General features: G+C 30.9%; 3 protein-coding genes across 4 annotated transcripts in view; 2 read left to right on the top strand and 1 right to left on the bottom strand.

The window, feature by feature from the left end:
* The first annotated feature begins 241 nt into the window (after positions 1–241).
* On the top strand, positions 242–1,901 carry LOC116765956 (uncharacterized). The gene is made up of 5 exons (XM_032655606.2): positions 242–559; positions 637–764; positions 882–1,094; positions 1,172–1,214; positions 1,289–1,901. The coding sequence occupies exons 1-5, from the start codon at positions 463–465 to the stop codon at positions 1,390–1,392; spliced, it is 585 nt and encodes a 194-aa protein (XP_032511497.1). The 5' UTR covers positions 242–462; the 3' UTR covers positions 1,393–1,901.
* A 389-nt stretch (positions 1,902–2,290) lies between these two features.
* LOC116765949 (ATP-binding cassette sub-family G member 5) lies at positions 2,291–9,204 on the bottom strand. The gene is made up of 13 exons (XM_032655599.2): positions 9,052–9,204; positions 8,549–8,666; positions 7,819–8,003; positions 7,255–7,317; positions 6,883–6,964; positions 5,780–5,911; positions 5,300–5,440; positions 4,803–4,989; positions 4,476–4,593; positions 4,313–4,406; positions 3,614–3,752; positions 3,127–3,312; positions 2,291–2,788 (listed from the first exon to the last, which is right to left on the bottom strand). Exons 1-13 carry the CDS (start codon positions 9,103–9,105, stop codon positions 2,386–2,388), a joined length of 1,902 nt encoding a protein of 633 aa, XP_032511490.2. The 5' UTR covers positions 9,106–9,204; the 3' UTR covers positions 2,291–2,385.
* Positions 9,205–9,842: 638 nt separating this feature from the next.
* The window catches only part of LOC116765871 (ATP-binding cassette sub-family G member 8), a 26,053-nt gene continuing 19,688 nt past the window's right edge, over positions 9,843–16,207 (top strand). For both annotated transcript variants that reach the window (XM_032655497.2, XM_061522102.1), the window contains exon 1: positions 9,843–10,044. The gene's annotated coding sequence lies outside the window, so the exon portion shown is untranslated. The remainder of the gene's footprint in view (positions 10,045–16,207) is intronic.

Here is a 16,207-nt window from a genome sequence, read left to right as displayed (position 1 = left end):
TTGATTATGATTTATGATACAGATAATGATTTGATTTTGTAGTTTAGAAAGAAAGTGAGAAAATGAAGTTGTTAATAGAAAAATATTTTCAGTATGTACGGAAGTGTGGTAAAAAGCCACATTAAATAAAATACTTTTTTTTAATTGATAATCCAATAGAATCCTATTTCGGTAATGTCGCTTTCACCATTTTTGCCACAGACGATATTCAAATATCAACATTTTAGGCAATTGTTGTTTACTTGTAGGTTGACAGTTTACGTATTTGATATTCCGTAAATGTTTGTAGTTTGTTTTAAATTGCAATAATAGCACAAATTTTTGTAAAAATCACTTTAATGAATATTCATTCTACTTACTATAATTAAAAATTTAAAAATCTAAATCAAAACAATTAATTTTGATTATCAGGTAACCTAGAATTGTATATCTGATTACTAACATATCAGGGTATAGAAGACAATGGAAAGTGACGATCTTGGTGGCGATTTGGTGAGATTGGATGGTGGTTGGGCCGTTGACGAGGAAACGTACGTCGTGAACACTGACGACGTTCTAGGTAAATAGCCGAGTACTTGTTAGGTAAAACGGATATTATAGTTTTAATTTACTTCTAAAACTTTATTTTCCTTTAAGAACAAGAGGAGAACAATTCAGATTCAAATAGCGGAGGAAAAAATGTCCCCCTTAGAGAACAAGATCGTTTCCTACCCATTGCAAACATCGCAAAAATAATGAAAAGGGCTATCCCTGAAAATGGAAAGGTGATGATTGTGAACAATTCTCTTGTAAACAAGGATTGTAAAGGCTGTGAACATTATCATATGTGGATGTTCTCAGAATGTATATTGTCAATACGTAATAAGAAAAATATATTTCAGATTGCTAAAGATGCGAGGGAATGTGTACAGGAGTGTATATCTGAGTTCATATCATTTATAACAAGCGAGGCGAGTGATCGTTGTCAGATGGAAAAGAGGAAAACCATTAATGGTGAAGATGTATTGTTTGCTATGAACGCACTGGGCTTCGACAATTATGTAGAGCCCTTAAAGTTGTACTTAAAAAAGTATAGAGAAATTGTTCTATCACCTGTAAGTATTAGAACTTAGTATAGAAAATTATACTATTTGATTTTTTTTTTACTGTATGTATGTTATTTTATTTTCAGGTAACCATCAATAAGTTAAACAAAACAATTGTTTTATATGGAAGTAAGTATTGTAGGAGCAAACAAAATATTGGCACATTTATGAAATTCATATTAAACTTATTAAAATTTTTGTAGGTGATGGCACACAATGTGTGGCAAACGATAATGACTCGGAGACGCAAACCCAGACAGTCATATATGGATATCCTAAAGTTATCGGAGATTTTACAATATCTTAATCCTTATTGTACCAGATTTAAAAAAGAGTTAGTTTATAAGTAGGTTATTCGTGAACATTTCATAAGATTTCATGTCTTATAATTTTAACAGTGTAAAAATTTTCTGAAGATAATGGATTTAGCATTTTACAATGTTCAGTTAAACTGTTTAAAATATTTAGTATGTGATGACTTCATTTGTGCGAATTTCTGTGTCCACATATTGTTTGTCATAAGCCCATGGTATCATTTGTTAAGATAATCAGTGTGGTCTTTAATTGCGATGTAAGTGTATCAGAGATGATTTTTTTTGACCATCACAATTTTTCTAAAATTCCATTCTTTAAAGCAGGATTATATAAAATAATTTTATTTAACACGAGTAAAAATACACATGTTTCGATAAATGTTGTGTTTTGCAGCTAAATAACTGGACTGTGTTAAAATATAGCGTAATAAGAAAACCAAGGAGAAGTTGAATAGGTATAATAAATAAGTTATAAAGATTTAATATAAGTAACACAATCAAATATGGAGTTTTATTTTCCCTATATATATATATATATATATATATAATACATATCTTTTTCTCAGCTCCTCAGTATCATACAAAGTGTATATCAAATTATTTCATAACCCAAGTCGTTCAAAGTTTCTCATTAATGAATATTCACTATAATATAATTTGAATTTTTATTTAAAATCTCAAAATCTAAGCTCAAGAGCAATGAGTAAATAATTTTGTATATAATGTGGTGTTGAAGAAATAAAATAACGAAATCATGAAAAAAATGTACCTATATTTTATTATTTTCTAATACATAGTTAAATAAAAGCTATAAGATATCTATTTTTAAATATTATTTTTCATCACTTCACAATAAATAAACAATTTATTGAAAGAATTAAATATGATAATAATAATATGTTGAAAATTATATTTAATTGTATTTAAATGGTAAATGCCAAAACTTCTCATACAAAGAAAATGATAATATTTCATATATAGATCATCTATTCCCTAAATTTATCCACAATATATCCCGGCAGCGGTATTAAGTATAGAAATTTGTTAAGGATAATAATTCCCAACGAGAATGCGAAGGAAATACCTAAATTGAATTCCATATTAAAGTCACCGCTCTGATAGATGTCGCCGGCGAAGTTCTTGTACGTGAAGCGTTCTGTTAAGAAGGCTTTACCGCTGGGATAGCGACAGTTGGCGTTGGAGTTTGCGTTCATGTTGGATGATGTCTGTATGAGATTTGTTATGGACGTGCAGTTCTCATTCTCACTGTATGGAAGTATGTTGAACGTGGGTTGCTTGAAGACACTCCTGTGTAGGAATATTGAAGCGTACCGGGTGTGTGTCAAGTATGTCAGGTAGAACATCCAGTCCTCGTAGCCTTTGTAAGATCTGAGAAATTATTACGTCAATACTATATTATTAGGATAGATATATTATTAAGGAGGTAAAGGTTTCTGATATATAATCTTTACATATATCTATATACTTTTACCGCGGCTTCTTTCACGTGAAATTATTATTTAATTTGAGGCAGAACGGGTCAGTGCTTAGAAAATATCGTTATCAACCGACAGCGCCATCTATAGTATGTATCATGGCTTCAAAGTTCAAACATTTATAAGAATTTAAGTTGTCTTTACCATCAGCAATGATTTAAGATGCGCGCGTCATTGAAATATGATTAATTGAAAATAATGTAATACAATAATCTATTATATTTGTAGTACCTCAACACTCCACTCGCGAGCATGACGTAGACGCAGGTGATGTATATATTGATTAGGGCGGTGACGAGTCCGTTCTTAACGAACATCATGATAGCAATGGTTTGTTGTTCAGCGTAGATGTAGCACGACCACAGGATCAAAGCGAACTGCAGGAAGGCCACACCCTCAGATATGTCTCCCAGTATCCTGAATGATAACAAATAATATGAAAATAACTAGTAATGAAAGTACTGTATTATTTAACTGTAAGTATAACTTTGTTTTGTTTTTTATTTTGTACTTGCATCGTTATAGTAACAGGATTAAGTAAGAATCATGTTCTGTATTCAAATTCTTCAATTCAAATATATTTAAGATTGGAAGAAAAACATCAAAAACAAAAAATGTGACAAACGTTGCTCTGTTTTCTTCTCCGTCATCAACAAATGCTTTTGATAGTATATGTTATATATATAGTATATATATTATCCGTGTATATACAACTCACGGGTAGATTATGGCGGCTGCAGCGAGACTTGTTAGTAGCGAGGCTGGTAAGGAAACTAGTGACCAGGCTAGTAGGGCGCTCGCCCCGGAGTACACGCCCGCCTCGCTTTCACAGTAGTAACGAGACCGGTACGGACCGACTGGAAAATGCGATGAACGAAATGAATGAAATGAACAGGGAATGAAGATCTACAAAATTTTAGAGACGTGGGTTATGATCGTATTTGAGCCCGAAAAACATTTACCTACATTTATTTGTGGATGTGTCTGTTTATTATTTTTGTAAGCAACACAGATATCGGTTTTGATGTAAAAAGTAAGTTAGGAAGTAACTTAAGATGTAAGCAAGCGAACTTAATAGATTCCACATATTTCTAATAATATTCACATGCAATAAGTTCGTTATCATTATATAGGTATTTCACTAATATTTTAATTTTCATAGTGTAAAAATTTTATTGGATAATTATGCCGACTTCATATATATAATTATAATTTGTAATATATGTACAATTATTAATTTGTTGGCGGCAAATACAAGTCATTTAATTTAGGACATAGATATGCTTAATTTTTGTTACTGTGTGTGGATGGAGCTGTTACAAACAAAGTTAAATCTGTTATTTAATATTCCCTTATAATGTGTTTATTTATAAAAATATATTTGCAATTAATACATTTTTATTAAAACGCTACTCACACAAACATATCGTGTTCAATATACTGATGAAGTATGTGCCGGTCATAGCGTTGAAAATGAGGCCACTTTTTGTTATGAAAGCACGTTGATAGTCCTGTTTTAAGAAATCGATTTAATTAATTTGATATATGATTCGAAGGATTCTTAATAATATAATGCCCACCTTAGCGTCGTTGTAGAAGATCCAAAGAATGAAAAAGTAAATCGGCAACGTCAGGAGTCTCATGGACATTTGCTTGATGCCGTGTTTCCTTAAATTGAATATTGAAGCGAGCGTGCGTCTGAAACGATATTAATACATTATATAACACCCAAATCACTTAACACGTTTTTAAATAGGCAAACTAATTTGAGAAATTTTCCGGTTTTTCGATAGTATTTTTGAATGAAAAACTATGAACTATCTGTATCGAGGTGGACTATGCTGACTCGCGGTAATGTATAGTCCTGAACATTGATTTAATTTCAATTAAATATGCTAATTGCTTACAAATATAACATCCATATAACTCGCACGCCGCTCGGCTTTCCATAGCTCATCTGTATTTTGTTAGGGTTGCTCCTTCCATGTTCGTGAGGAACACCCTCGGTTTTGAATTTCTCCACCAGCGCTGCGATTTGATGGTTCGATTCTATAAACCGTTCCCGAGAACGTCGGTCAACCGTCGACAGACATACTGAAAAATATATATAATGATTTACACCAACAAAAACTATTCAGTTTACATATTTAGCACAACTGTATGAAATATATGTACTTATTTTTATACATTTTATAAGTTTAAGTAATCCAAAATTCTATCCCTTTTCTATGTCGTACATATCTACATAGCACATACCTACTACGTTTTAATTTTATAGGATTGGAAACGGTCACAGAATTCAGAACATTGTAATTTATTTTTTAACTTATACTACATGAAAAGCATTGATAAATGACTCATTTGTTACTATTTAATTTGAACTACTTATTGATATATTACTTACGGTAATACATAAGTGGGTTCTCAAGCTGCGGGCACGGGAAACCGATCCCGGTGAAATAGTCTAGTAGAGCGCGAGTGGGACCCGCGTACACCGCGTCACCCAGACACAGGTAAACTACCCTGTCAAGGAAAGGGAAGACATCTGGAAGGAAATACCACATCACAATGAAGACACAAGTTCACACTCGTTTACCGAACATTCCAAACAATTAAGAGTTTTAAGGCAGAAGTTCCAAACATTTAGCAAGTGCAGGCACACCCAACAAGTCTTTACGGTCAGCGGTTTGTTATAATTATTAATAAATGTAAAATAAAAGAATGGAAGCTTTACCCATCAAGACACAACCATTATCAAATTTAAATAAGCAACTCAAAATTTAAACTAAGATTGATTATTTGAAGCACCTGCACGTTTTAACACATTTAAAAGACTTGTCAATGTTAAAACAATCAATTAAATTAATGTTTTAAATATACCAACCAGATCTCGGTTTCTCCATGGTGAGTATGATAGTTGTGCCGTATTTCTTGGCAGCGTTGGACAGTATGGATATCACTAGGTATGTGTTGAGTGGGTCCAAGTCCCAAGTCGGTTCGTCCAATAGTAAAATAACTGTGAATACGCTTTGAGTTATATGATGCGCGAAAAATCAATTGTACACTACAACTTTAGTATACTAAAACTATGGAAAATTACAACTATAGTAAAGTACAACTATAGTTAACCACAATTATACTACAACAGATGCTTTAGTGTTATTAATGGAAACCTATGGGACCTATACTCCTATATATTATTCGATTGCTATGAGTTTTTATAACCTAAATATGGGCTGCTTAAAGTTTAATTATAAAGCAACAGTATTTTGTACTCCTCACTTGTAATTCCAAAATTAGTGCAATCACCTTCAAATCTTTACAAATTTTGGATTTCTGTTCGTTATATGGAATTTTTTTCATGATAAATTTAATGGCTTCATAAGACTCTTTCATGTTACAAGCTTCATCTAAATGGTATAGAGGAAAGTTTATTGCCGACATGTAAAAGGCTGTAACATGAAAACTAAACCTGACGGAATCAAAAAAAGTATGGTAATAAAATGAGGGTAGGTAGGTAATTTAAAATTAGCAAGTACCTTTCTTGTTACAAAATTTTGTTGACCAGTGTTATTCATAAATAATCATTCTACAAGTAAATTAAAAAAAATCTTGATATGATGCAGGTTTTACGTCTGGAAGTGGATTAGATACGATAAATATCGCAAGAAACAAAATGACCATAATGAATTATTTGAATTCATATAGTACATATATTCTTTATAACAATATTTAATGTTGGTTGAACATTTTTTCAAATGTATCTCCAAACAAATTTTTCATTATAAAATGTTATTGATACCAAATATTTTAATAGTTATAGACGTATTTTTAAAATACAGCTATATTCGTTCATTACGTCTCTCTGTCGACAAAGTTATTTCAAAGTAAACACGTTTAAATCAAAAACTGCAGGCAGTACGAGCCAAATAACTTTATATTATCACCTACTTTGTATTATAATTATATATAAATAGTTTTACTCACTCGGATCTCTTATGAGTTGCACCCCGATCACAAGCCGCCTGTACTCGCTCTTAGTTAGACTCGTTACGCATTTGTTTGCTACCTAACAATGATATAGTTATTTTTTTATTTATATGCAATCAACATTTTAGACATACTTTAACTGATATAATTATCCTCTGTGTGTGCGTGTCAGTTTGTACATGTGTGGGTGAGTGTTTGTTTATCAGAAGGAACCGAGCAAATTAGGCACAAATTTTTATTAGGTAAGTATGAAAGTAAAATACTAACTTTTTTAAAATTAAAAATACAGTCCCCTACTAAATTCTAATTAATGCTTTATTTAAAACATACTTTTTTATACATAAGTTATATCTAATCGATATGTCGTACCTGCGATAGTGCTAAGTCGGCCATTACTTGCTTAACCTTGGAAGCCTTCAAGTATCCAGATATCTGAAAATGTATTCAATTAACGCGGTTAGGTAAAGCAAGTATATATATTATAAAATATAATCGTCTGTCCGTTATATACACACACATACATACACACATAGGGTTACGTGTACAGTAAAATTATAATGAAATAGGGTTTAAATTATTTTTCACGTTAAAATTCGGAAGTCAACGAAGGATGTACAAATGATTCGCCCGATGAGGAGACCTTTATTCAGATTAAAATTGAGAAGGTTTAGAAGGATCTTGAAATTACAGTGAGAAAACCTAGATTTGTTAATGAGGTGACGATAATTTGGACAAAAGAATACACCACTGATAAGTTAATTTGTAGTTAATTCCCACACTCGTCTTTGTTCTAGTGAAAATTCGAGCGCCTGCGATATTTTTACAGTTATATACAACACGTGTTACTATGAAATGGCGGTATTATATAGATAAGGCGTTGACACATTATTTTTTATACCAAGTCGCAACATATCTCTGTTTTGTTAAACTTACTTTAGTCAGAGACAATGATAACGTCTGTTGAACTGTGAGGCCGGGCATCAGTTTAGTAGAGTGTCGTACCAGCGCGCAGGTGTTCATAAACTGTTCCTTTTCCAGCGGCAGACCTTCCAGCAGGACGTGGCCTTTGGAAGGAACCCTGCGGCTTATGACATCCAGGAGAGCGCGTTTACCGCTACCTATATAGCGATGGGAATTAATTACTTTACGTTAAATATTGAGTGTAGTGGTTAAACGGCGAATTGATTAAAGATTTAAAATACCCATGTAATATATACAATATATTTAATAACCGTTGATGAAATTTTGACTGTTTGTAGGAAAAAACTGTAATAAAAGATTATTAAGTATCTAAGTACAGGTATACTCACTGAAGACTATGTTTTGTATGTATCTCTGAATATAAACAATGTGACTTAGTAAAATACAGCTTTAGTTTTTACTATTCAAACTCATGCTCTATTTTACAACTCACTTTATAAGTTGTTAGAAAAAAAAAATCTTAAACTGTTTTTATACTCAATGGAAGTACTCATATAAAAAAATAGGTTATTTGAATGGAATTGTATTTTTCCAATTTCATCTTAAAATGTGCTGCAAACAGAATAAAGCCATAGTTTCAGAAAATTGGGAACAGTTATATATACACACAGGTAGAGGTTTAAATTGAATACAGAACCTCTTTTTTTGAAGTCGGTTAGTTCATCAAACGTTTCCTTGATACCTTTGGAGCCGAGTATGGCTGTGACTTCCCCACTGTGCGTGATGAAGGAAACATCTTTTAGTATGACACCCGTCTTGACGCTGCCCGTCAGGCGCTGGAAGAAGCTCCCTGGCTCCACCTGGAGGGATTAATAGGAATGATACCTTCATAATTACATAGAGACTGGTAGTTTTGATTGAGGACTTGAGAATTTTATTGATATATATGGGTGAATATATCAAAGAAAGAAGGAAAGAAAAGTATTCTGAATATGTTCAAGTAAAACTTTTGAATGACAATTAACCGTGGCTAAGCCACTCCTGTTCCTAATTCCCATACAAACGACATCAACGGGCTCAATAAACTTTCCTCGAATCTTTAATTGATAAGTATTTAACACTTTTATGTGAAATAACACATATCCCAAATCTCTATACAAGTATTGTTCATTAGTAGATCTTTCTATTTACATATAAAACCTTCGCTGCTTTTGTTTTTCAGGGTTTATTTTTCAAGTGACTTACTTGTCCAGAGTGGAAGACGTTGCATAATTCCAATGTGTAGTCACTTCCAATCATTGTTACTTCAAAATAAACACAAATAACACACTTTTTCAACAGTCGGTCAAGTGTTATGACATTTCAGTGAGATACAACCTTCCACTAACAACAACCTCGCAAACTAAATACATTGAAGTAACTTCAATGTGCAACTAGTGTTGCGACGTTGCCAAATCTATTTGTTGCTAACTTCAGTAACTGCACTTGACATTAAATTTAAGCAATTTTAGAAATAGAACCTTATTCGGATTACACAAGATTGGTTTTCAATGAAATTATAAATATTTTCCAGTTAAGGGGAAGCATGTAAACTGTTCGTTAAATTGTAATATAAACTCAGCTGTCATCTAAGTGTGTTCAATACATTATTAATCATATATTTAATATCAATAATGATTGATATAAATTGAATTTATGTTAAATAACAGAATAATGATTCATACTAAAGTTCTATACAATAATTGTATCAACTTTTGTATTTGACTTTAAAGCAGAACCTACTCTTAAGAATGAAAGCCTTATTTTTTCGTCTATTTTCTATACGCATTGCCGCTCGTAATCCTAAGAGCCTCAACTGTCTCTATCTCTGTCACACTTAAGGTAGAGACGTATTAAAACACGAGAGGAAAACATCTCAAGCTTAGTTATGTGAATGCATTCCGATGTTTATCTATCTCTTTCATCCAAATACTTGGAATCGATGTTAGAGCGAGAGGCAGAACCAGCGCAGTGTCACTGACTGTTCACTGTTCAGTCATAGTACAGAAGCGGATCCCATCCGACATAATAAAATTACACTTAAATAAAAACGCAAACCGATATAAAGCGAACGAAGTCATCATTTATGAGAGACTTTATCTTCTGGTTTTTGACGTGCGATGATTTAATTTGTTTTATTAGTGAGGTGCTTTGTGTTGTGATTCTAACGTTAGGAATCCCGTTGGCCGGTTTCATCAAGTAAGTTAACTTGTGTGTTTGAGTAGGTGTTCTGACTTTGACGGTCAGTCCTGAATGAATCAGACTTGAATCTTCAAAAATAAGTAGAATAAATAATAAGAAAATTATAAGTGACATACGATAAACGGAAATGTTACCATGTTCGAAATGTAGCTAGGCTCGTAGGTTCAAACGTATTAGATGAGTCTCATTTAGCTGAGTATTCCAAACGTCGACCTTACTTCGACCTGATTCATCCTAAAATATTTTGATTTTAAAATCTACCTGCAGGCTTCAACGGTACAACGAAAACGAAAATTGCTAATTCTTATAGAATGTTTCGAAATAAAATTTTTAAGGGTTTTGATTATTTTTGGTTGTGGACGCAAAACAAAATAAAATTCACACCATTCTATAATTAAGCTTAAAGTAATTTTAATTTCAAAAATTACTTTTTTTTTTAATTGATAGAAAATTATAATACCTATTTATATTGCCAAATGAGTGACACTTGATTGTTTTGATTAAGGTACACTTTATATTAATAATACAAGCAACAAATATAAATACAGGTATACATAAGGCATACGCCTTACTGTCTACTAAACGTCGTTCCTAACACGATAGTAAGTTACACATCGTTAAAGCCTCTTTTTATATATAAGATTTAAGACTACCAAAGAAAATATATTATTAAGTATACCGTATTCACTTAACTGAAAATAGAACCGTGATCGCAGTTGCAGCAAAGTAACCGAAACGTCGGAAGCATATAGCTTGAATTAAAAAAAAAACGCGTGTACGTCCGAAAATATTAGTATTATTTTTGAATACTCGCAAAAGTCCCGAATATCATTATGCCGTATTCACATTTTGTGAGTAAACAAGGTCTTAATAGTGTATGTTTAAAATAATTACCTAATATAATCTCATATTTAAGCAGAACTTGATGATTCTATTGGTCAGGGCAACTTTATTACAGGCTATTAATAATGTTCCATTATATCGTATAGAAAGGAATCGAAGAAATTAAATGATTTAATAATTTTGAACGTTTTGAGTTTTGCTCCGGGTTGGGTCATTTGCGAAATGGACAAAAAAATAAAACAATAGCCAGGTGGCAATGACCTGAGCATGAGAATGGTGATTCAGACGGCACAGGTATAGGAACATGGACAAGGAAAAAATTAAGTTAAAAAAGTAGGTATCGAACGGAATGTATACCTACATGTATCAAACATAAAAAAACAAACAGAGTTAGACTCAGAACAATAGTTTATAATAATAAAACAGTAAATCACGTTCTATGTATAAAAAAATAGACAAAAATGAAGATCGTATGTAAAAGACGCGAGCTCTAAGTAATGTCTATATATATGATATTGGGTAAAGAATTTTATTGATTAATTACGAATACATGATTGTTATCAGTTGTGTTTGTTAATGCGCAGATTAAATTGAGTTCGGATACAACAATGTTTAGTCGTATCAGATATCAGATTTTCGTTCAATCAATAAGATAAATTAACAGATGTAATAATATAACATATATATATATATATATATATATATATATATAAATATATATATATATAATGGATAAGTAAAAGCAACATGTTTTTTATTTGTAAACACTAAACATTCTGCTTTAATTATAACCCGGTAACCATTCACGCATAGTAATGTATCACTTATCAGACAAATTATTTTTTCATTTGAGAGTAATAGCGGATAATGAATTTATTTTAAGTTATGTATGCCTCGTATAATTCAAACAATTTTTTATGACTTTGTACCGACGTAATTTGTACTGAGTTAAAAATGACAGTTGTACAAATTCAGTCGTTAATAAGTCTTACTTGCGGTTTTGAAACTGAACGAATGATTCATTCATTCATTCATTCATTTATTTTGAAAAGTGCCAAATCTCTTGTCAAAAAAAATATTTTCTTAGGTCATTAAATTTTGTTGATTTCTATTTCTAAACAATAAAACGATTCTTAAAACTATAGTATTTATAAGTTAGTAACGAAGGGTGCAACATTTATTGAATTTTATATTAGATCAGTGTTTTGTAATAATCTTATTTAAAAATATATTCAAAAAAGAAAGCAAAAAATTTTGATGTTTAAAACTAAGTCTGCTTTTCATTTACAACCGGATTATGGTTTTCCAATTTACTCGCATACTAGCATTTGTGATAAATTCTACTACTAAGGATCAAAAATTGAATAAAATTAAACTTTACTCCAAAATACAAATTTTACTGCAAAAGAATAGTAATTAATTATAAATGTAATACTAAAACTGAATAAAAGTTAATAAGAATAATACATCAAAAATATTTAATAGATATGCGTGCATTATTTCAATGTACCCGCAATTTTTGTTATATAAATATACAACAACGTTTTATTGACAACTTTGAGGGAGTTCTTTCTACGATTTTTCTTATAACGATTTCGATAGTAAAATATTGACAAATAGTTATAAAATGTGTCATATTAGTCAACATCGTAATGGAAGTAATATTATATTATAATTTAGGATTCATCTTTTCTTACGATCTTTGTAAGATGTAACGTATCGGTTGAATCGAACATAAATGCACATCACTATACTTACCGATTAGACATGCATACTATCGATCGATTTACGACTGGTGTTATACTTCTCTAACAAAATTGAACAAAAATATAACTTATTATATGAATATTGCTAAGCAAAATAGAATGCTTTATCTGAATCAGTATTTTTCAAAGAATTCATTTTCAAAATATTAAGTTATCGATATATTTTTATACGTACGTATTTATTAATGTTGTGCTGAAAAAATACATTTTAATTTTGTACAAATACATTCTAAAATGTAACAGTGATTTGTTTAGTACCAAATCAAATTAAACCTATGACCAATTCCTGTATTCCTTATAGAATACTATAGAGAATATTTTTTATATAATAAATCATTCTAGACCATTTGTTTCATATGGCAGATAGCGGAACTGTCGCTTGTGATATATATGTTTTATCCCTTATGGCTTTTGCTGGCGTTGTTATGAAGTCTTTATTTAAGAACAGTTTCTACCATGAGTTTGCGGTAATAAATTTTTACTTGTCAATGATTATTATAAATATTATTATATTGATATTACAAGTACTTAATATATATTTCGTGTTTCTAACGTCCTACAAAGTTCCGTATAGCGTGAAGGCGATCTCCATCCTTGCGTAATAGTTTTCATTGTTAATTTATTAGAGGACATTCAGCGCCATTTTTGTCTGTGTGCTAATTTTTATTTTACACACAGATAATAAATATTCAGTGTCGTTTCATGTGTAAATCTGTTTTATCTGTATTTTGTTACGCTAAACAAATGTTCGCGTACAGCAAATTATTTGGTCATACCTATTTAATAAGTATAACTAAATTTTAAGTTATAGAAGTCTCTTATTTACAGGTTTTGCTTTGTTGTCAAGTAATTATAAAAAAATAAACTGTTTGTCAACCATTTTAATAGAAATTTTATTAGCGTTGTTATTCTGATAAAATAATAGAAAACGTTTTAATTATTAAAATCATATTACCCATATACAGGAAACTGTGAATATAGGTATGCACTTCCGGTCAATACATCAACATATACACAATGCATTACTACGGAACCAGTTTTCTGGTCGATTGGACAATTATAATATGGTAATTTTATTTAAAATCGGTAATGTACCACGGGTCCACTTTAAGCGAAATAAAATCCAAATTGTAATTACATATTTAATGTTGACATTTCTCAAATACTTCCAGTAGTTAGCCGATCTTAATTTAGCAGTGAGTAACAGCTTTAAAGATTAAGTGTCAATAAAATGGCGACCAAATTGACCGTATTTTCATTAAACGGGACCTAACGGGTATATAATACCCGTCCCGTTCTGATGTTTTGTTAATCGCAACATTCCCACAGTCAAGGCCCATATTCAAACTCTCTATTTCCATCTATTTATTCACACAAAAGTCACACCGTTTGTAACTTCATTTGAGTAACAATAGCCTATAAAACAGTTAAGTAATTGGAGTACAATATTAATACATGCAATTAATTTTAAAACATCACAATAATAACGTAAAATCGTGATAGATTTTACGTAAACACATGTCTAGAATTATAATTATATATTTTAATAAATATATAATAAATAATAAAAAATATATATCTGTTCATCAATAATGGTAAATGTGAGTAACTGGTGTTACTCTTCTTTCGATGCGTTACTCATTTTTACTCATTAACTCATAACAGCAATACTGTTGCAATAGTGCGGCGGAACGGAACGACCATTGTTTTACGTGTTATCTGCACGATCCAAAGCTGATTAGTGTCGATGTCCAATTTAACTAGTGTTTGTGTTTCATAACATTCACACACGTACGGCCATTGTAAATCAAAATCAAGTCAATCTGAACGCATTATTCACCTGCTCTTTATTAACATTTACGTGACACATTATCTCGGACTGGTTAGAGGGAAAATTACTTCGAAACAGACACGTAATTGACTCTTATAATATCTTATACACATAAACGGAAATTTTAGGATCACATGACATTATTTTTTAATATCACAAAATAAAATATTAAATTAACCACCAATTTCAACTATACATTTTCACGAAACCCGTAAATAAAATCATCATGTAATTTTTTTTTATAACCGGTATAATTTTACAGTACAATTATTTGATAACCGAATAAAAAGTATAAAATTAATTACATTTTGAACCATAATGTTTATAACTCATTACAACTGTAAAAACGAACGGTGTTTACAAAATCTAGTGAAGATAAGACCCACTTTATTTAGTTCTCAGAAGAAATTCATAATTTTTGATGCTCAACATAAGACGGCTAACGACAATTGCGATGTTGATGATGCAGATATTGTGACATTACAGGATTATAATGTTGCCATATAAAATAAACTGTCCTAGAAATATAAAACCTTTAAATAAATAAGTTATTGATATTTATCGTTCGATAGTAGAGAAAATTAAACGTATAAATAGTAGTGTCACAAAGAGTTTTAATACAAAGAAACAATTAAAATATACAAGTTGAGGCTCCTGATTCAACCTTCATAGTATCCGTTATGGAATGCACGAGCCGTTACTTCACTTATATCATTATATCTGATCTAGTTTAGATAATATCGAAGGAAACTCGCCGTGGAAGTAGAGCATTCTGGTTTTTATTACTTTAGGTACTCAGGAATATAATGTGAAAGTAAAATGGGATCACAGTTCACTCCTCTATTCTGCGAACTATGAACACAGACAATTCATAGATGACTAAAATATATACGTTCCAAATTTAAAATCAGTCAATAGACCTTTGTTCTTGTTATAAGAAACAAAAAAAAATAATGTCAGTGTGGATTGGATTATGTGGTTTAAGACGTTACTTGTGGTTCGTACCCTTGATATGTTGTTAAATATTTCATAAGATGAATAAATTAAAATATAAATGACTTATAAACAGTATTTTTTTCTAATTCATTAATTTGTCCAATCAATACAGGTGAAACTTTTTACTTTTTTTTTTTAAGAAGAAACCAATTTTAAACATGTACAGTGTTTGTAGAAAGCTGGTGACTCTACAAATATCGTGTAATATGTATATGTGAGCAGTAAGAGTAAATGCAAAAACGTTCATAACTCTTTTTTTAAGTAAAAACTACTGATATATACAACGTAAAAATAAGATACTGTCGTCTCGGAGGAGTTGCGGGTAATAGCTAGTATTGAAAAAAGTATTGGATCGCAAACATTAATATTTGTAGTGAAATCATCGAAAGCGTTTGCAAAACGCCCACCGCAAATTATGTTAAGATGCAAAGCGGACAAAAACTGAACTCAATGTACCGTAAAAATGACAGAGTTTGTTACAAATAGAACAGTTTTATCTTTTATAGGTTAAACTATTTGAGAGAATAAATAATGGTATTCTACAATATCATCCATCTATATAGAGCCACATGTTAATTTAATAACCTAAGCTTATACTACATAACTATAATGTTCAAAGTTTTATCATTGAAAAACTGCAAACGATCCGTAAGCAGTATAAGATGCCAACTTAGACTAAACATAGTCTATATTTTTCAATTTTATATTGGGATAAACTTGATAT

Source organism: Danaus plexippus, chromosome 11, assembly GCF_018135715.1.
Source record: "Danaus plexippus chromosome 11, MEX_DaPlex, whole genome shotgun sequence".
Classification (NCBI taxonomy): Eukaryota; Metazoa; Arthropoda; class Insecta; order Lepidoptera; family Nymphalidae; genus Danaus; species Danaus plexippus.
The sequence above is the reverse complement of the archived record's forward strand: the minus strand, read 5'-3'. Positions and strand labels throughout refer to the sequence as shown.